Raw genomic sequence first — 21,630 nt, 5'->3', positions numbered from 1 at the left:
TAGAAACATTGCAATGAAGAACAAAGTACTTAATACTGTAAGTTTGGGGCAGTAACGTGCAAGTTTTCTCTTGTACTAGAAGACTGTAACAGTCTGAAAGGCAGAAGGAAAAGTGGATGGCTACTCTTTTTGCTTTTGTGTGCATATTTTCTTATGCCACCTACTAAGAGCAGACCAAACCACCCTGCAAAAAGCACAGACTGTACAAAGCAACAGAAGCCACAGTAAGATAGCTAACCACAGCAGGAAGGAATCTCCCAGAAATATCAGAACAGAGGACAAAATAGTTCAGAAACATAAATACAAAGAATATCCAGCACTTGGCAGTTTGAGAGTATTAAGTAGTGGGGTAGTATGCAGTCAATGAGCAGATGAGAGATTTCTGGTTGAATGGCTTCACAGAAGTCTTGAGGAAATACAAATGGCGCTTAAAACTTGTAATACGAGAGGAATCAAATGTAGGGTCAAATATGAACTTGAGGAGTTAGAGAGATCATGAGACAGTCCATCAAGTACTGAAGTTAGTTACGCGATTTTTCTGATCACTAAGTGCTATAAGCATCACTTTACAAGTGAGTTATCTCTTGGAGGTTGCTTTAAAACAAATACCAAAAAAATCCCTGAAGAGCCAGATCTTCTAGATTTTTTTTTAAAGCTTCTTCCCTGCATTGTGATGTTTCTGTAGGTATGGCACAAAACATACTGCCCACCAGCGGGATTTATCATATCTTATTTATGGTTTTCAGGCACAGATGTGTACTTTCCTTTACTTAGCCTGTAGCCTTTATAAACTGAGTAACAGCATGCACTACCACTATCTCCTGTAACACTCACTGTAAAACACATTGTTTTAAAATAAGATGTAGCATGGTAATTACTGGAATGAATTCCTTTGGTCCCTGGGTTCATGTTAAAATGAGATTACAACTGCATTTGCTGACTTTGTGTGGAACACCAGAAGGCAGTCACGTTGGCAGCTTTCCTTACCTCCCTAATTACTGCAAAAGTTCCCAAACCATCATAAAAAGACAGACATAAGAAATTTGCTTATAATTTCTCCACGGCTGAACTCCAAGGGGTTTAGAGGAATGAGAAAAACAGTGGAAAAAATACAGTGCATAGACTCGTCTATTCCTGAGATGGCAAGAATGCATAAATTCTTACAACAGCTGCTTCATAAACATTCAGAGCTTTCACTTTCTGTGCTGTCTCCAGCTGGCCTGTGCTGCAGCAGGCATTCCCACTTTCTGAAATGCTTGTTTTCCCTTTCAACTATTTATGTATAGCAAGAGTCTTTGCTACATTATTGTCACGGTACTTAATAGCTACAGTAATGTTCTGAACACAGAGTTATTTTTAAGGATAAGGTTACTGATGTTTGCAGATTTACATTCTAGTTGCTAAATCCTCAAAGAAACATTCAATTTTCTTAGAATTCAGTTCAAGATACTTTTTTTTTGTCATCAAAACAGTTCTAGTACTTAAATGAGGATCCGAGAACAAACAAAAAGAGGGAAATGAGATGGCTTTAGCTATGACAGACCTGAGATTTACTTTAGTAGAAGGCAGAAACACTTACAGGGGAACAGGAGAGACAAAAACTTACGCAGTGGCAGTGCTATGAGAGTTTCCACTCTGCAAGCAGGGCAGGAAGCATTTAAGGTGCTTAGAAAACAAACAGAAGGAGTAATAGTACATCTAAAAAACTCCCAGAACAACGAACCTACTCTTAAGTCCCTTCAGTCTATAGAAGTTGGGTTACTATAGTGGGTACAAAGCAGGAGTCTAGGGGAAGAGTTACAGCAACATTCACCTGTGTGTTTGCAAAGGGATAATTACACTACAGTATATCTGAACCTTTCTGAAGCTGAAGTGTTTGTAGGCTGCACTAGAAAAATTCTCAAGCAAGTATAGCTTTGAAGCTACAATCAAATTAGTACTGAGCTACAGTACCAACACTGCTTTTGAACTGTAGTGCTGGAATACAAATCTGCCTTCAGACTTCTGTGTCTGATGTTGACATACAGCAATTTTGCCTGGGAAAGACCAATGGGAAGTGCTAGCCATCAGTAAAGCTTCTTAAAACCAGTTTCTAAAAATAGGCCTTCAGGGTTGTTTTTTTATGTGGTGCTATCAAATTCTAGTTGCAGAACTAAAACATGCAAATGAAGTGCAACAGACTACTCTTAGCCATTATGTGATTAAGCATCTTTTAATATTTCTATTAACAAACATTGTAAGCATAATCAGAGGGAACAGTATATACTTGGAGTCTGTTCAGTGATAGCCTTGAGTCACTGAACTACTAGTTCAAGGAGAACTACTGGCATTCTAATTTCATTTTTAGGTGACCCACAGGATGCTGAAGTGATCATGGACTAGGACGTATTCCAATAGTGCCAAATTCTAATCAAAACTCAGATTGTGCGTTAGTAGCCAAGGCAAACAATTATTCTGTATCATACACAGAAAGCAACTAGTATTGAACAGACAAAAAGTTTGGTCAACAAACTAATTTTACTTCTTCAATAATCTTCTTGCTAATAACTCAATAGGCACAACAGTACCAGTTAGCATATGAATTTTAAAATGCACAATTGCCACAGACAGTTGACTTGAATACAAGTAATAGTGTTTGGTAGCAGACTTAGAGACGACTTTTAGATTCTTCCATTCTCAAATGATTTTGTATTTCCTCATCCTCTAGTCATGCACTGGAGAGGAATTCCACAGCAGTCTCCTTCTCTTCAGTTAACTCCTTAGCAGTCAGATCCATCTTCTCACGAGAAAAATCATTAATAGGAAGACCCTCAACAAACTTCCAGGTCTTGTCCTATTTGAAAACAAACAAGTAAAAAGCCCCTCCATATAAGAACAAGCTTCATTTAGTCTACAAGAAGGAAACGTTGCAGCGTAAGAAACAAAGTTGATGACCTTAAAAATCACATCAGGCAGAAGTTAATTTTTTTCAGATAAAGAATGCAACCAGCACCAGCTAGTCGTGTCAGATTCTCCTTGTCTATCAGTACTTATTTGACAACTACTAGAAATTGGTTAGTAATGGTCCTCTCTGTGAAAAACTGCCAAAACTCCCACGTCCCAGCAACTGCAGTCCCATGATAAAAGCACTGCTGTTAACAAGCTCACGTGACAGTCTAGCTAGGTCTTGCAGAAGACACCTGGATTTAAATACAGTCTAGTTACCTTGATCACAACAGGGAATGAATATAGCAAGTCTTCAGGAACACCGTAAGAATTGCCATCAGAAATTACTCCCATGGAAACAAATTCCCCCTGAAACCAGAAAAGTAAGAGATAAATACATTTTTTTTCCCTGATAGAAGCAAGCAAAGTTTTAATATCCAATATACTGCATCTCCTATGACACACTTTATTGCAGAAAAAGACAGATTCTCCTCCTTCTGAACACACATACACACTTGAGGTCAAAGACACTGGCACATAATCAAAGCATTAGGCAAACAAGCACTTACTCAAGAGCAACATCTTACCGCAGGAGTGCCAAACCAGATGTCCCTCACATGATCACAGATAGCTTTGGCAGCTGACATCGCACTGGACAGCTTCCTAGCCTTAATGACAGCTGCTCCACGTTGCTGAACAGTCTGCAATTAAGAAAAAAATCCTACGTTGGAGAGCAGCAAAATCATGGCTTGGTCTAAATGCTACAGGGAATGACCACCTTACATCCTTATTTAATTTAATCAGTCAAGATATAGTCCTGTCACTAAATGAACATGGCATACAATCCAGAAATACTATCTAGAAGAGTTTCGCCAAGACAAGAACATAATGGAATATTTCAGAAGCTGGCTCATTTCTTAGTACCTGCTTTACAACTAGCAGCACACTGACTTCTCTCATACAAACCCCATGTTTCAAGCTTTTACCACCAAGAGACTTCATGTATGTTAATAGTAACAGATGTCTCAGAGCAGCATCTGGCAATTAAGGTTATTTGCTGAATACCAACCTGAAATACTTGCTGGTTTTAATCCTACAGTATTTAATGCATAAAATTCCTTCAATTCCTGAAGACAGTTGAACCTACCTCCCTATACTCAAGTTTATATTTAGAAATTTTGTACTTGCATCTCTTATGCTTGAACCATACATATTTTTCTTTTAATGAGTTTTGGTAAGGCCATATGCCAACCAGACCCCAGTCTAGAAAGCAAGAATTATGAAATCTCCTCATCTTAGGCAAAGCATTCTAGCATAGACCAGCATTACAATGTTCCTAGAAGGCCAAACCAGTATTCTGCCTTGGCCACGTAAGATACAGCAGGATTGTGGACAAGGACAGGTTCCTGCTTACACTCTGTCTCATGAACTTTGGCTGCCAGCATACAATCATTTATTCTATAGCAACAAGCATGAACTGGAATAAGCTATATCCAAAACCAAGATAGGACAGAGCATGTTCCTATGACAAAACACAACCACAGACACAAACTAAAGATGTCTTAGCTAAGGTAGAGTCTTGGTAACGTGGCTGTCAGCATGCCAAGTTACCAAGCAATGTACAGCTACTTGGAGTCACACTCATCAGGGGCTTTCAGAATCCTTATTTCACTTTATATTGCATTTAGGTAGCCTGCGTTCTTCATCAATTAATACCATTATTTTGTTTTATTACCTTACATTATTATTTACTACTACCCAACATTACTACATTTGCAGGTGTTCTCTGGATTTTTCAGATTACTCCTCAGAAATGCTGCTTCTGAGGTCACAGATTTAGATTTGGAAAGCGTGTGTGTGCCTGCACACACATGCATGTGCAGTGGGAGGGCTGCTGGGCTTTTTGGTGTGTGGGGAGCAGCAAACAGAATATCATCTTACTTCATCTACAAAGCTGCCCAAAAAAGTCACCATAGTGACATGTCAGTGGTGTTTGTGTGTCAGATGAGTTTCACCTGTGCTACGAACAAACTTCGTCCTGCTGAATCGTTTTAGCAGTCCAAATGGATTTTTCTAGTAGTACTTACATAGATTTTCATAATGCCTTAAATTTTTCAAGAGCAAGTAACAGATAGAGACAAGCTATCTGAAGATTACTTATTCTAGTGAGACAGGAAGAGCTGCTTCACTAAGTCAGACAATTACACAGTTTACAATTTCAAATGAGCAGAAGCACAGAATGGCCAGTCGAAAAGAACAAACCAAGATCTTACCAGGATAAAGTCTCCCTTCAGCCAGCTGTCATCTTTTATAGCTTCATAAACTCCAACTTCTTTTCCTTTCACATTAACCTTTGCATGATTAACATCTGGATATTGAGTGGAGGAGTGGTTGCCCCAGATGATGACATTCTTCACATCATTAGCAGTCACACCAAGTTTCAGAGCAATCTAATGGGAAATTAAAGATGTCACTTGTATTGACTTCAGCTTCTCAATTCACAGCCTTCTTTGAAAGTATTGCTCTGTTTGTATTTAGCACAGACAACAGAAAGCATTCTACTTTGAGTAGGCCCTTTTTACCTGAGATTTAGCTCTGTTGTGATCCAAACGAGTTAAGCAGCTGAAGTTTTCCTTTGGTATTGATGGGGCTGACTTTGAGGCAATCAGGCAGTTAGTATTTGCTGGATTCCCAACTACCACAACCTAAAAACAAAGAAGGGGAAGGGGAATGTGGAAAGATAAAGAAGCTATTTCTGCAAAACAACTCCCTCAAGTGAAATACATGGCTTTGCCTTCCAAGGAGCTATCAGAAGGTTAAGTTTTCTAAATCTCTTGGTTGTCTTCAACAAGATTGTTTTATATGTGCATTGTTTGTAGCCACCAAGTCTTCTATAACTGCACAGAAAAATACTTTCTAGCTAGCATTGTCTTCATAATTTGACATTCAAATATGAAAGAGAACAAGACTTCTAGGGAGACCTGCACACTGATCCACAGCCTGGCTTCAAGCCTCATGCTTCTAGATACAGAGAAAGCAAGAGACATACACACAGTGAATTCACCATCACCTTTTAAACGCTTGCTAGATTGGTTGCCACTGCTTTCTATAATTGCTTTATAATTAAGAAAGCCAGAACTGTTACTTATCTCAATGTTCATAAGCAGTTAGAAGTAAAACATTGCCTGAACTTATATCAATGTATTACTACGGAAAACTGATTTTTATTCATCCTTCATCTACTAATGTGCCTCAGATGATTAATGTCAAGGTCCATATACTCTCAATCACACAAGCTAATCTGCAAAACTCCCTTTGTATTTCCCCTTTTGAAAGTGAGTTCAGTAAATTTTCCATTACTCTGCAATAGTTATATTGATAGTTTTTATTCCAACTGTATAAAGAAGCAAACAAGTCTGCAGAAGCAGTAGGAAGTTCATCAGCAGAGGAAGTAGACATTAAAAAGTCAGTTACAAAGCACAGTTGGAGTCTGGGTCTGAGATTAAGAGCAGTAGGAGAGCAGCCACATGATCCCATTAACTGCGCTGAAGGAATCTGAGAGAGAACAATTAAAAGCTTCCAATGCTCAAAAGACCAAGATGCAAACAACCTAAATAAAGCCTATTTTTTGTGCAACTGTAATTCCATATTGATGCTGAAGTTAAGGGTCATTACGTTAAAGCCACATACGGATATGAAGTAGGCAGCTGCATGTAGATAATTTAGTTCTCCCAGAGAAGAAAGATAACAAGCAGAAGACTGCCTTTTTTTTTTTTTTATATAGTTTTTGGTTTGGTTTGTTTTTTTTAATTGCTGGTAACCAGTTCAGCGTATGTGTGGACTACAGCAATACAATGTAAGACTTACCTTTTTCACCAAACAGATTAAGGACTAAATCATTTACCTATTTAACATACTGTATCTCATCTAAACCTGGCTGCGGTGTATTTACCAGCGCTTAGGGAACGGAATGCCTGCACTGAAAAGGCTCCAGCTTGCACAATATATTTGCGTCTTGCTACAATGTATTTAGGTGTCTACATGACTCAGAGATTTAACTTTTAAAATTCACTTTCTATACTCACCTTCACAGTCTTTTTGGCATACTTGTCCAAGGCTGCACCCTGAGACTTGAAAATTTTCACATTTGCTTTGAGTAAATCCTTCCTCTCCATGCCTTCTCTCCTTGGCATGGAGCCAACCAGAATTGCTATGTCAAGGTCTTTGAATGCAACTTCCTCCTTGTCTGTTGGAACAACCTCTAAAAATAGGAAACAGGGGGAAAAAAAAAATCCAAGTAAGATAAATACTCATGGAAAAGTGTTAATGGGAATATTCTTTGGTTCATAAATATTATATAATCTGATCTGACAACCCCACCACCATCTTCCCTTTCCAAAAATACAAGTATAGTCATTTGGTCCTAACTCCACAGATTAGAAACTGTTTACTGGCTATTATCTATACATGAATATTTATTGAAACCTTTAGCTATAAATTCTGAAAACACAGGAGAAATCTATGTCAAAGGACACTTTCCATTTGTCTCTCTGTAAATATAGATATATATGTATATATGCATGTTATAAATGTGTATGCATATATGCTGTTCTCCCCTTTTACAAAAAAATTCTTAGTGTCCAGTATCAACCTCTTCCTTTAACAATTCAAATCAAAAAAGGTAAAAGGTTAAGAGCTACCAGCTCTTGTAAGTACTATAATAATTACAGTTGCATCTATTGGCTCCCTTTCTTCTGCTTGCTTAGAATTATTAGAACTTAACTTGTTTACATGATTTGATGAGCGATTTTTCAATTTGTGTCTTTATACAGAAGGTATTTCTAAAGACCAGAATTTTTTTTACTTAGTAAAGGCATGTAAGCTTATCTAAAGATTCACTGTTATTTCACCACTAGGCCAGAATAAATGTACAAGTATGACAATTTGTTGCACGTGCTGACAACCCAGGATTAGATGATATAAACCAAAACCCAGGTATCTGCGTAGTCAATTCTTTACACAACACTCATTTGATGATGTTCTTCCTAGCTTACAGTCTAAGTTAAATTAAATTATCTTCCACAAAATACAAAACCAATAAAGGATCATCTAATATTTTCTTCTGTTTAACTTCCTGCCAGCTACAGGAACTCATAAACGCAGGAGTTGTACTAGAACGTCTTGTACGTAAAAAAAAAAAATTTCTTTTGGCCACCTCTCAGCAGTGGTAGAGCACAGTCCTGCAGCTCCATCACTACACCTTCCAATACAGTCATCATGGGGGTGATATCCAGCAGCACTAGAACAAGAGGCTGTAAAGAAAGAAACGGTTTAGTGCAAGTTGCACATAATCTGTATTGAAAATGAATTTGTCTTATTATCTGCTAGGAACTGTTATCTTGTGCAAGACTTAAAATCCATTTACAGAAAACTCAAAATTCTTCAGCATGACCAACAACTGAGAGCTTGTATAACAAAGCAGGACTCCATTTCCACCGCCTAAAGAATAAATGACTTACGTATTGGTAAACTATTCTGAGTGTCTACAAGAAAACAAGTCTCAGGGACTGCTGTTCTGACGTTAACTTATTCAGTACTGTGCAGCAGAGGCAAGTCATAATTCAGTGTAAGAATTACCTGTTCTTTGCCAAAGACATCTCCCTTGGCAATGCTGTAGAGCAGAGAGTAAGCGATCTGCCCTGCAGCTCCAGTCACCAGGACTCTGATAGGTTCACCCTGCAAGAAAATTAGAGACTTACTCCCAGATACACAGTGCAGGCTCACACCATCTGAGAGCAGTAAAAATTAACAGTTACTACAGAAATGAGGTTATGATTATTTAACCTGGATGAAAACATGTGCCTGATGTGGATCAGGGCCAGCTCCTGGGATCATACTTCTGTTCTGCTAGGACCACCAGCAATTTGTCTACTTGCTTTTACAGAAAGAGACCACACTTGCAAAAATATCACGAAGAATTGTTCTTTGAAAAGCTTCCAAAATGTCAGGAATTACAACCTATTTGAAAAATGTCGTATTCCTTTTAACAATGCTGCCTTTTTAGCATAAGGTGTTACAACATGTACCCACTGATTAGATTATCCATTCATAATTTAAACTTACTATGGAAGTCTTATGAGCTGCCACACTTCACCAGTTTTCAGATTCTTTCAATTTTGCAGGCTGTTGACAATAAGTATTTTGAATGCTCACTTTCAACCAAAGACTTACTGAATGTCAGAAACCCAGGAATCTAGAGGACTTAAAACTACTGCCTCACTAAACTGTTAGGCAGCAATTTAACAAATCCACAGATAAAAGCTACATTATGGTCAAATATAGACACTAATATCCATAATACCACTGTCAAACTGATCCTAAACTCCAAAAGGCTAGAAGACTGGCAATACATTGCTATATTGCAAACAGGGGGAAGGGAGGAGGAAGTTTACCCTATAGGAAAAGTCCATTTTGTTAAGCAGAATCCAGACTTGGGAAACTTCAGAGGTTATTTAATATTGAAAAGGGAAAATATGCTAAAGGACACTCATAATCTAATATTCTGTAAGCCTGTTCTTCTGTCTCTTCATTTTTCCCCTGGAGGCCCTAGGGCTGGGGCAGATTGTGCTAGGACATGAACAAGCAGACTCTGACCAGCCTGCTGGAATCCCATGCCCAGTTTTTCAAATAATTAAAAGACTATAATTTGAATTATGGACAAAAGATCTTCCATATTCAATTATGTCTGAAGTGATTTAATTGCATACTGGGCTACATTATGAAAAGCTTGCAGAGCAAAGGCAGGCATTTTGCTGAGCGCTGGTGGTTGCAGCTGGAATACTGAGTCCTGTTTTGGGAACGTAAGTTTTAGAGGGATGTTGGAAAAACTAAAGAGTGTCCAGGCAAACAGGTGGCTGGGGCCCAGAGTTCATGTCCTATTTAAATGAAACTGAGGGAGCTGAGTGTAGTCTGGAAAGGTAGAGGACAAGGGGTGATCTAACAGCAGCCTTACTACGACTTCGAAGAAGGTTACAAAAATAACGCTGGCAAACACCTCTCAGTAATGACAGATGGCAGAACACAGGGAAATGGCTACAAATTAAGAGAAAAATTCTTGATTAGGGTGGTACTGCTGCCCTGGAACAGGGTATCCAGAGAGTTTGTGCAACCTTCATCCTTGGCAGTTTCCAAGACCCAGATGACAAAACGTGTATGACCTGATTTAGCAGTGGCAAAAACCTTGCTATCAGGCTGGACTGGACAACCTCCAGGCTCAGAGCAAGAAAGAGGTCAGACTGGATAACCTCTAGAGATCCTTTCCAACCAACATTCCAGTCATTGATATTTATAGGAAAACCATTTTGGGATTTGAGTGTATTCTCTCTGTAGAAGTGACAAGCAAAGCACAGCTGCATCAAGATGGCATTAGGTAACTATAAAAATGAGGCCACCTACCCCATTTTACCACATACTAGATAAAATGAGAGCACAAATGATGAAGTTAAACTACTAGGGCCAGCTCCTTGGGATCATACTTCTCTCCTGCTAGGACCACCAGCAATTTGTCTACTTGTTTTTACAGAAACGGACCATGCTTGCAAAAATATCCCTAAGAATTGTAATAAACTCAGATTTAGATCTTAACATAATTTGGCCTTCATTATGAGAATGATTCTTTAAATATTTAGTTAAATGACTACTTGTTATGGTGTCAAACTGCATTATTTCCCTTCAAACCTGTCATACTGCAAGTCTCATCCTTCACACCTCATCAGAACTCTGAGAGGAGGGGGAAGGAAAGCAAACAATGGATTCTTGCTGTTTTAAATCTCAAAACTAGCTTGCATACGCTGTTCTTGAGTCCGGAAGTTATACCCTACCAATGTCCCGTAATGTCTGAATGACAGTGGGCAGCACAGATGATGATTTTAAAGCCAACTTTTCAGCATGGTTTTAAGGAGAATATATATTTTATTTAAGTAAATGGAACAATGAATGCTCTTTAAGGCAGCTAATCACATTAGTTTTGAAAATAAGTACTGGAAAATTACTGTGCTGCAAAACCTTGGCCTGGCAAAATGCCGTATCAGCAGCAAATAAAAAGTGACCCTGTGCCAAGCATGTCACTCTAGAACTAAAACAGATAACAGGAGAACACATTTTCTTTGAATTACATGGCATCTGAAATCAATTGTGAATTGATTTCTGAATTTTCAGTGAACGGAACGCAGATTTTAAGAAGTTAGGCTCTTTCTCCTTCACAACCCCGTGAGCCTGTCTAAATCAGTGTCACAAAAAAGGGGAAAGTCAATGAGAATTTCTTCCACTACATGCACTTTATATGTTAATCTGATTTAAACATAAACGTCAATCTATCCACTAGCCTTATGGTGAGTATTTAGCAGAACAATAGGAGTGAGGAGGAGTGGAAGATAAAAAGGTAAGAGTTAGAACTATCTTTTTATTTTTTTTTAACAGAGACAGACTTAGCCTTGTTAAAAAAATATCCTTCAGTGATGACTCAGCTTCACTCAAAAAATATTATGTTTTCTTACTACCACCCTTCCTGCTCTCCCCCCATTTATGACTGGAGGAGGAAGAAACCTAAGCTAAAATAAGGTTAGGAGTACTGCCTACTTGTTTATTCTCTCCAAGCCTTCAGTACATTGGATTCACATACAAGCTTTCCCCAACACACCCTACCCATGCACCAATCGTGAGCAATTAGTATCAAAGAAATTTTCATGCTTTCTCTTGATTCCAGAAGCTGGATTAACAAGCCAAAAATGTTGTGCTTCTTACACAATATAGTTAAACTCTCCCCAGAAAACTTACATCCCATTACATGTAAGAATTGGTATCACTGAGCATCTGAGGCTACTCTTGGAGGTGGGGAGTTTAGAGAAATGCGTAGCTCCCTTAGGGGAGTTGTAGGTTCCACACATTCATGTTCAGGCACTTTAATCCGTGACCTGGCTCTTGCACTGGGCTTCGATAAGAATACTTTCATGCTGTGGTAACTACAGAGGTGACCTTTACTCAGGTATACAAGAACTAAAGGACAAATTAAACCAAACCTAACCACATGAAATAGTTTCAAAGCCTTTCTCACTTCACATACATCGGAGGTATACTTAGAAAGTTTTAAGAAACAGAAAAGGTACTAAAAATAATGAAGACCAAAGCAAAATTAAAAAAGCGAACACTACATCCTTGGATACCCTTCTCCCTCTAATTTAGCAAATGTGCAGGATTTAGCCCCCCCCACTGCCCTTAAAATATCACAGACAAAAGTAAAGCTTCCAATATCAAATGAGGAAGCTGAGGATTTAGTGCCTTCTGTGCACACCCACTGTGGCTTAAGAACTCAGTGTCTAAATTATCTCTCTGATTACCACTGATATTAGTGGACCTAAAATATTAGTACCGTACATGAAAATAGTACTACACTGCAAAACTGACTCAGGAGATTACAAAGTAAAAGAGTAACACTAAATAACTCACAATTTAGCCAATCAGAAATGAGAAAAATCAATGTCCTGGCTACACAAGTGATGGACTTTGCATTACTAATTATGGTTATAAAAGACCTCTATAAACATTATTGCTGATAATTGTAAAATATCATCAACCTAACATTACTCCTGAATATTAAAGCCAACTAAGCTACCCCACCTCGCTTGACAAAATGCTTTAAGCATTAAACTGTATCTCCTCAAAAGCCTAGAGCCTGCCTAACAAATTTTTCCTTTGCTCTTCCCTCTTTAAAGCAAGGTTGCAGTGACACTAAATGCACTTAGAAAAGTGGTTGAAAGTATCAGCAAGGCAGTTGTGTGCTCTTTAGCAACCCCAGCAGCGCTGTGGTTCATAGACTGAATTTCAAAGGATGACTTTCCTTAAGAAATGACCTTGAGGCAGGTGCCCTTAAAAGCATTTTCCATTTCATTTAGCTAACAGCCGTTATTGACCCATGATTTTGTTTCATAAGTTTAAAGTCTGGGCATCAAAGTAAGTTTGAAATATCTGTTCTCCTGAAGACAAGCAAACTCGCAGCACCCAACGTTGTGAAAGCTCAAGTACAAACCAAAACTTGCTGCCTTGGGGTCACTCTTGAGAATCCATATTTTAAGTGGAAATAAGAATGGAGAATTAGGATAGATAAGGTCTGCAGATTTCAATATTTTTTGGCATATAGCTGAAATAATAAACCACATTTCAGAGCACGAAAACATCTGCATAACCTCAGGGCAGAGCTAGGAATCCTTCAGGGTTTGGAGAACCTACACAAATACCTGGACTTCTAACGGCAAGCAGGGATGAGACAAGAGAGGAGAACACTTCGCATGCATTTCCCCTTGAGCTAGCACGGAATTCCACCCAGAACTTTCAATGACCCATGAAATGAAGGAGCAAGCATCCCCATCTTCTGGAAGGCAACGTCGGGGTTCAGCGAGGCACCGGCTTTGGGAAGAGGCGCGGTTAAGCGGCGGATGGGCCAGCACCAGGCCCGGGCGGGGGGGGGGGTGTGACCCCAGCGGGCCCGCAAGCCGGCCTCCCCCTCACGCCAGCGAAGGGGAGGCGGGGACGATGCTAGGCCGGCGCTGCGGGGACCCCCACCCCAGACGCCATTTCGCAGCCCCCTCCGCCTGACGGGAGCGCACACATACGCCCACCCCCACCACCCCCGCCGCCTCGGCGAGCGGTACCGACCATAGCTGAGAGGAGAAGGAGGAGGAGCAGCAGCAGATCCGGCAGCCCCGGGGGTCACCTCTACAGCGCGACTGGAGCCGCGACGGCGCAGCGGCGGAGGGGCCGCGGGGAGGCGTGGCGCGCCCGCCGCGCGCGCCCGCCTGGGGGCTGTAGTCGCCGCCGCCGCCCCCTCCCGCAGTCTAGGGCTGGAGAAGAACTACAACTCCCAGCGTGCCTCGGGGCACGGGCGCCTCACCCGCCCCATTCATTGAGGCGCAGAGCGGCGAGAGCGGCTCCGCTGAGAACCGCTAGGGGGCACCATGCGGGCTCCCCTTCCTTTGCGCATGCGCTCGCCAAGGGGAGGGGGATGTGCGGGAAGCGGGGGGCTTCGTTTTGCGCATGCGCCAGGCGCAGGGCCGGCTGTGCGCCGGTGCGGGGGGGGGGAGGCGCATGCGCGTGGGAGGAGGAGGTTGGGGGGCGGGATGTTGGCGTCGAGCGCCGCGAGAGTGGGGGGGGGGGGTGCCGCGCGTGCGCAAGGCGGCGGTGCTTCTGCGGTTGCTAGGTGACGGGGACCGGCGCGCGGGCCGGGCGGGCGGGCGGGAAAAACCTGGCACTGGCGGCGGCGCTCCCCGGTCCCCCCCTTCACCCCCCACCTTCCAGCCTCACCCCCTCCCGTCTCCTCCTGGGAGCGCTCGGTGGGTTCGGGTGCGTGGCCTGGCCGTGTCTTTTCCCCGGGGGTGGGCAGCGTGGCGGGGTCGGGCTGTTGCCGGGCAGCGGCCGCCACCTCCGTGAGGCGATTGGGGGGGGGGGTGGGGGGGGTGCGTGAGGGGGTGTGCGAGCGGGGACGCGCAAGCAGGGAGCTCCTCTCCTCAGGCCGAGCCCCGGGCGCCGTGAGGGCGGGCAGAGCTTGCCGCCCGCTTTCCCCTCGCTTTCCCCTCGCTTTCCCCTCGCTTTCCCCTCGCTTTCCCCTCGCTTTCCCCTCGCTTTCCCCTCGCTTTCCCCTCGCTTTCCCCTCGCTTTCCCCTCGCTTTCCCCTCGCTTTCCCCTCGCTTTCCCCTCGCTTTCCCCTCGCTTTCCCCTCGCTTTCCCCTCGCTTTCCCCTCGCTTTCCCTTCGCTTTCCCCTCGCTTTCCCCTCGCTTTCCCCTCGCTTTCCCCTCGCTTGCCGCCCGCTTTCCCCTCACCACATCCTCCGGCCCGCCTTTCCCTCAGGCCCGGCCTCCCTGCGGGAAGCTGTCTGCAGCCACCCGCGCCTCCCGGGAGCCCAGACCCGCTGCTCTCGGGTGCTGCCTGTGGCTGTCATGCAGGCGCCGGCCTTCTTCCCTCGGTTCCCCTCTCCCTGCCGCCTGTGGCACCTTTCTTTGGGCTCTTCAGAACGTGCATAATAGCTACGCTTTACAAAACCCCCTGAGCTTGCGCTTGGCCGCTTCCTTTTATTTAGTGAGAGCTTACCTGAGCAACTCTGCTGTTAAAGCAGAATGACTAAACTAGTGATCCGTTGTACAAAAATAAAACTATTCGTTTAGTTGTATTTTGGATTGTTGGCTAAATAAACTCTTTTGGTCTGTGCCTGAACTGAGGCTTATACTGGCATAAATACATCAGCAAAAAGCACATGAACAGTGTTGTGCTATTAAAGAATCTTGGATGGCACAGCTGATTTTTCTTTCTCAGATCCTGACAGGGTTCCTTATCGGAAAAATTCTGTAATTTAATTGTTTAGTGAAGCCTCACTTGTCTGAATATAATGCAGGATTAGTTTTAAATCTTAATCTAGCCCTTACAGTCGACTGTATTTTTAAAAACTGATCTAAACAGCATGTACACTTAATGCAATTTCTTCTTCAGTCCTCAGACAGAAATAAGAAGTTACTCCTTTAGGGCAGTAACTTTCAATATTTATGCTTGTGATGCAACTTGTTCTCATTTTAGGAGTCTTGTTGCTAATCGTGCTCAAAACTTCCTGTGGCTTGAGCTAGTCTCTAGCTGAATCTCTGACAGCTTCTGCAGTACAGAAAACTGCAGTATCAGACTTGAAAAGGTACAGTCATACTTAGTTTATTTTAAATGTCAAACTATACTGATTTATATCGGTTAAGAACTGTACATTTTTAATATGAATGAAGACTGTACCTAAGTTCCCTTCTGGGGATGAATTTGAAAGCCAAATAGCTGCAAGAAAAGCTGAGGGCTGGCTTGCTGTGAAATGTAGAGAAGCTTGGTAAGTAGAAGGAAGCTTGTTTTTCAGTCAGACTATTCCGGAGTGTTCTAAAATTCTTTGCCCTAGCAACTAACCTGTTTCACACCCAGATGTTGTACAGACTTAATTAATGCTATTTAAGAGTATTTAAGATTTAAATGTATGCAAAACCTGATGTGGACCCACATAAGGTAATTTTCACTCATCATAATCGGTTCAGTTTAAATTGATTCCTTATCAATTTTCAGCTAAATCAGTGTTAGCATGCTGTAAACTGATTTGTCTATGTCAGCATAGCAGACTGTATTGGTTTAGTGGATTTCAGTTAAGCTAATCAAACTCTTATGTAGGTAAGGCTCTGTTTCCATTTGTTCCCCTTTTTTTGCCCAAGCTTGTGCTCCTTGAATTATTTGTTAAAGATAACATACCTCGTGTTGAAAGTGATTTGTAGTGAATATGGTTCAAAGCCCTATGTAAATGCTTCTGTTTGTCAGAGACCTGTATATTAGTTGATTTTAAATTTGTTCCCAGTATAATTAATCCAAGATAAGAGTTAAATTGGTTTAAGACTGTGCTGTATTTTGTGCTAATTTAACTAAAGATGCTTTAAAGTTTCACCTTTTATGATGTGGTGTAATCTTTAAAGTTACCAAAACTTAACAATTCTAATATTTCATTTTTACTTGGCTTAAATTTTGTTTCTCCTTGTTAAGCTTTAATATCTTCAAAACAAAATGCAAATGAGCGATGCTGTTGTCTCTCCATTAGGTTTTTACAACTCCTTTTCCTGGTGTTTTTTAGTTTTTTAAATATATCTTTTGCCTCTGGGTAGAAACCTTTTTGGTGTTGTAGGAAGTGTTGGTTCTTGGTAGTGTTTCTTGTGCTGTTAAATCACGCTACTGTCTTGAGACTGTTATCACTGTAGGAATCTATAAACACGCGGTGTTTGAGCTTCTGCAGCCCAGTCTCCTAAATCTTCTCTTCCAAATTTTCTTCCATCTTCTCTTTATCTTCAAGAAGCGTGGCATATTTGACTTATTTTTGCTGATTTATTAGTCTTACCACCTTTTCAAAGTTTTTGATATTTTCATTCTAAATTTAATGCCATTTTTCCTGTCAACTTTGTCCCAGTGTTCAGAATTCCTCCAGTGTGTTATGTCTTATAATTTTCTTGCCACTTTTGCATCTTCTATTGCCAATATTTTTTGAGATCGTAAGGTGTTGGTGTAATTTTTTCATGTTCATTATATTTTATTAGTATGGGTCTTTTTTGTAGCACTTTAAACCAAAGAACTGCATAAATGGAAACATACTACGTGCAAAAGAAGTAATGGAAATTTAGTGTGCATGTGGATTGGGTGCTTGGCTAATTCTTGAAATACACTTTACAGTTTTTGCACTCGAAAGATATTGAATTACTTGGAAATTGCGGTAATTAAACAACACACTTAATACTCAAGAAGTTTTAATCTCCATTTTGCAGGGATTAAGTATTATTTTTCAAGACAATTAGTAGTTTCGAAGGGTAGTCTGCCAGAATTCCTCTTTATTTATTTTATTTTTTTACATTTTAAAATGAATTATTCTCTGTTAACAGCTGGCTGCGTTCTTTAACTGTATTTTGGATGGGATTTTCTTTTTCTTCATTGCCATCTATAGAAATTGATGATTTTTTTTAGGTAAGTTTTTACACTTAATTTTTAATAATTTGTGAAGTTATCTTTTTATCATCTCCATGTATAATACAGTTTCTCTTTTATGTCATGCATTTACTTACAGTTTTTAATACAAAACCATGTCTCTTGTAGCTAAATCTGACATAATTAAAATTTAAAATGTTTTAAGACTGTAAAAAAAATTTTTGGTTTCAATCCTAGAAATATAGTAGAATTGGAACAGTTTTGGAAACCTCTTCTGGGTTATGATCCAAGGGAATAATAGTAAGGGATTTTTCAGAAATAAAGCACTACAAAAAAGTACTGAAATGGGATTAGGAGGATCAAAAGCTATTTTTAAAGGTATGCGGGAAATCTGTAATAGAGTTTTAAAAAGATAAAGACATAGATATAACAAAGAAAATTAAAATCTTAGTTTAGAAAATGAATATAGATAAGTTTGCCTTAAGAACTTACACTTTTATACATGATTAATTTTTTTTTGTATTCCTAGTGCTAGTGCCCAAAACTTATTCTTCACTGTTTATTTCCAAACTTCAGTTACGTGATGCTGCGTATACATTAAATAATATGAAGAAACTGACGTATCTAGAAATTCTGCTTATAACCCTGTTTTGTTTTTTTTTTTTTCTTGTGGTTCAGAAAACTTATTTTTGTAATGTTTGCTTTCTTTGGAACTGGTTTCATTTTCTTCTATGCCTTTATTATTATGTCTTAATAGTTTAGTTGGGTTTTTACATAGTTAGAGGTGATTAATCATTCATTAATTGATTTCTACAGACTTTAGTATGTTTTCAATAGGTAGATAAAATGTCATAAAACATTCTGTACTCACGTGCCTACTGACTATGAAGAGAGAGAAATGATGTATGTAGCATGCTTGTAATATGTATTAGTAATCTTTATGAACTATTCATGAGTCAAATCTTAATAAAAATTGTGACCAGAATGTTCCTTTTTGTTTCTTATTTCTAAGTAGGTTAATAGTTCAAGCAGCTGTTGTACATTTGACAGAGGACACTGTAACAGTTCAGGCCTCCTTTGCTGCTGGTGCGTGGGTAGCTCTGAGGTGCTTGGCCTGGTGCTCGTAGGTCTGCAGTGCAGTTTGGGTGTTGCAGGTCTCCATCGCAGACTGGGGGTTGTGGTAGCACAGTGGCTTGATATTGGCGACCCCGCTGTAGACAAAGCTGAGAGACCTTGGAAGATCTATCACCATCTACCATCTGTGAACCGTTTTTGGAGGATTTCTTCTCACAGTTCTTACAAGTACAGTGTATAGAGAATCCCCGTTAAAAACAAACAAACAAACAAAACAACAAAAATGTGCGCGCGCACACACACACAAAGACTTTGGTGTATTGGCTGTAAATTCAGCAAAGCTGATCTCTGAGTTATTGCAAGGAGAACAGAAGAATTGTGTTCCTGGTGTATGAGAAATAGTCTTACTGGATTCTCTTCTACCTTAACACAAGTGTCTTTTTCTGGGTTGAACAGACACTTTGTGTCAGCGACGCGTGGATTTTTTACTCACTGATGTCAGTGTGTGGAGGAGGTTGATTGTGACTTGTAACTTCTGAGTGAATTAGGTCCTCCTTCCTGTGGTAGGTGAACTGAGGTGGTGGAGGCTTTTCCAAACCCTTGGGAGATGGGAAATGGAGGGAGGGGAGGAGAACAGCATCCGTTGGAAGTGGGAGAATGGCATGAGTATGACAGAAAGTGCTTTTCTGTATTTGTTCTCTGGCTGTTCTGCTAAGTGGGTTTCCAGACCGTAGAACCTGAATGTACATTTGTGATGAAAACTGCCAGTCCATAATCTGGACATCATCGATTCAATTAGTTAACTATTTGAAATACTTGCATTAAAGTTCATCTAAAGATTTATTTTTTTTTCCCATGCATACTGTATAAAAGTAATAAAGCAATTTCCTTGGGAAATGTGACTTCCTAGTTAAAATGCAACAAGAAGAATGTCAGATTAGGGAATCGTGTAAAAAGAATGTTACCCTGATCGCAAGAAATGGTACATTTCCTTGGTTGATTTGATTTTTGGGGTGTCATGAAACCGTTGTGTTGATACGGTGAGTTTCCAAGGCATATCTATCACATTGCTTCTTTTGAATGAGGGTTATACCAGCCTGTTTTAGTATGTTCAGTTACATTAGCAGGTTAATGCATTAGCTGCAAGCATATGAATAATGAAAATCTGCTTTTTTTATGAACATCTAAAAATTATCTTGGTCCTGTGCAATAGCTTCTTCATTCAGTTTCCTCTTGTTTTATAAAACCACATAAAAGTGTTGATGTGTTTTAAATTCAATCAGAAGAGGCAGGTTGGTATTCTATAGAAGAAATGACCTGTGTAATAATCCAAATTCTACAAAATCAAACCTTGTAATCTTAAATTAATTCATTACAACAATTAAAAGAAAACCCACAACAACTCCCCACCCCCCAAACTAGACAAACATTAAGCTGATGTCCTTGTAAATTTTTTAAAATGAGGTAAGCATTTAGTCAAGTGGCAAAACCGCTTCTATTTAAAATAAATGTTTGCTTTTTCGTTTATATGACTTTCTTTTGCACTTCTTCATTAGAACCTGATAATCAGGGAATAAATTCTCATATAAGAAGTTACCAGCCATAATGATTACTTTCCATTTTTCAGACTCAGTGCAGGCAGGTGAATCCATCTTCCTTTATCCATCCTTTCTATGTCACAATGACTGATGGATGTTCTTCCAAGCCCAGCCTGTCACATAATTACAGGTGCTGCTCTCATTAAGGTTATTTCTATGAATTGCGATCACACAGTTTGATTCAAATATTTCAACTTATTTTACAATATCCATTTGTATTTGTTTCTGTGTTTTCACAGAACGAAGTTGTTAATAACTGCCATTACACAGATTGAATTTTTCTCCTTTTTTTCCTCCCCCAAGTATTCAATGGTATTTTAAAGAAATATATGGGGAGGGAGAATGATGCCTTATAATGTTGACTTTCTAAAATTAACTGTTTAAAAAAAATAACTCTTTACAGAAGAAAAATATTGATAAATTTTTGTCTTAATGACATTATTCATATGTGAAATGTAACTTTTAAAATATGAATTTATCAGAAATAATCTTAAGAGCCAACTAAACACTTTGTTTCCTGTATGGAGGCTTTTCTGTTGCTTCACAGATTCATTTTGATATCTGGCCTGCTTTTGGAAACCTTATCCAGACTGGTTTTAATGCAGCAGCAGAGTCTGTGGATGACTTTAGTGTTGCTAATAGCGCTGTCCGTACTCAGTGTTTTTACTGATCATTGAGGAAAGAAAGAAGAAATTTTATTTATTCATTTTTCTCACATAAACACAAGTACTCAATTGCTTGTATTCAATCAGTTGTACGCTGTAAGGCTGAACTGTCCCCATCTCTTAATAAAAGTGTAGGCCCATGATTCTGGCTGTGTGGAGTCTACTGGCTATACACACGTTGCATAATTTTGAGTTCCCTGCAGCTCAGAAACATGCATACATATATTTTTGTTGGTTTGTCGGTTCCGAGTGTTAACGACGGTTGTGCTGGAATGCAAGAGAATGGTTTTCTTACAGCACGAGACTGAGGATCAATGCTTAAAACATCTGGGTGTGTCATGAAGGCATTCAGAGTTGCCTTACCTGGCTGGGATGGTGTTGAGGAATTATGTCGTTTGAACTCACAGTGGTCATGCTGGCCAAAGCAGCGTCCCAAGCCATGAGGAGAACTGGTGGGCTTCCTCTAGGAGAGAGCCAAGGAGTGAGCCTGCATGTGCCCGGTATGAATGATAAGGGAGCCGTGGCCATGGAATAAAATTGGGAGTGTGACCACTTATACTGTGGACACAAATGATGGGAAAGAAAGTAGCTGCGTTTTTGGATGAAAGAGGCTTCTCCATGAAGTAATCAAGCAAAGGGAATCATGATTATAGTCAGTCTTTTTGTAGTTTGTTTCTAGAATGATACAACTACGTCCTTTTGTTAGGTGTAATTTGCAGTCTACCCTTACCTGTACTGACTAGCCATGGTAATGCACTAATACATGTATGGCGAAAAGGCTGGATCTGAATTGTATAAAAGCCTTCTGAATATTCTGAGTCTTACTGAAAAGGCGTTACTC

The 21,630-nt window shown here is 40.2% G+C and overlaps 1 protein-coding gene and 1 long non-coding RNA gene across 2 annotated transcripts; one reads left to right on the top strand and one right to left on the bottom strand.

Annotated features, from left to right (window-relative positions):
* Positions 1 to 2,198: 2,198 nt before the first annotated feature.
* MDH1 (malate dehydrogenase 1) lies at positions 2,199 to 13,763 on the bottom strand. The gene is made up of 9 exons (XM_033006585.2): positions 13,636 to 13,763; positions 8,563 to 8,661; positions 8,141 to 8,237; positions 7,011 to 7,186; positions 5,508 to 5,630; positions 5,199 to 5,375; positions 3,513 to 3,626; positions 3,205 to 3,294; positions 2,199 to 2,833 (listed from the first exon to the last, which is right to left on the bottom strand). The coding sequence occupies exons 1-9, from the start codon at positions 13,636 to 13,638 to the stop codon at positions 2,708 to 2,710; spliced, it is 1,005 nt and encodes a 334-aa protein (XP_032862476.1). The 5' UTR covers positions 13,639 to 13,763; the 3' UTR covers positions 2,199 to 2,707.
* Positions 13,764 to 14,220: 457 nt separating this feature from the next.
* LOC122153724 lies at positions 14,221 to 18,391 on the top strand. The gene is made up of 3 exons (XR_006165604.1): positions 14,221 to 14,309; positions 15,545 to 15,653; positions 17,410 to 18,391. It is a non-coding gene; the product is annotated as an uncharacterized LOC122153724 (long non-coding RNA).
* The last annotated feature ends 3,239 nt before the right edge of the window (positions 18,392 to 21,630 follow it).

The sequence above is a fragment of the Tyto alba genome, unplaced genomic scaffold (assembly GCF_018691265.1).
Source record: "Tyto alba isolate M040663 unplaced genomic scaffold, T.alba_DEE_v4.0 Super-Scaffold_22, whole genome shotgun sequence".
Classification (NCBI taxonomy): Eukaryota; Metazoa; Chordata; class Aves; order Strigiformes; family Tytonidae; genus Tyto; species Tyto alba.
Note: the sequence above shows the minus strand (reverse complement) of the source record. Positions and strands in the feature narration are given on the sequence as shown.

Excerpts from the sequence above, each read along its gene's own strand:
- MDH1 (XM_033006585.2), bottom strand. Across the intron at positions 7,187-8,140 it reads TGCTCTACCACTGCTGAGAG|AGGTTGTTCCAACAGACAAG; the intron begins GTGGCCAAAAGA and ends TCCTATTTTTAG. Across the intron at positions 3,295-3,512 it reads TCTGGTTTGGCACTCCTGCG|GGGGAATTTGTTTCCATGGG; the intron begins GTAAGATGTTGC and ends TTCTGGTTTCAG.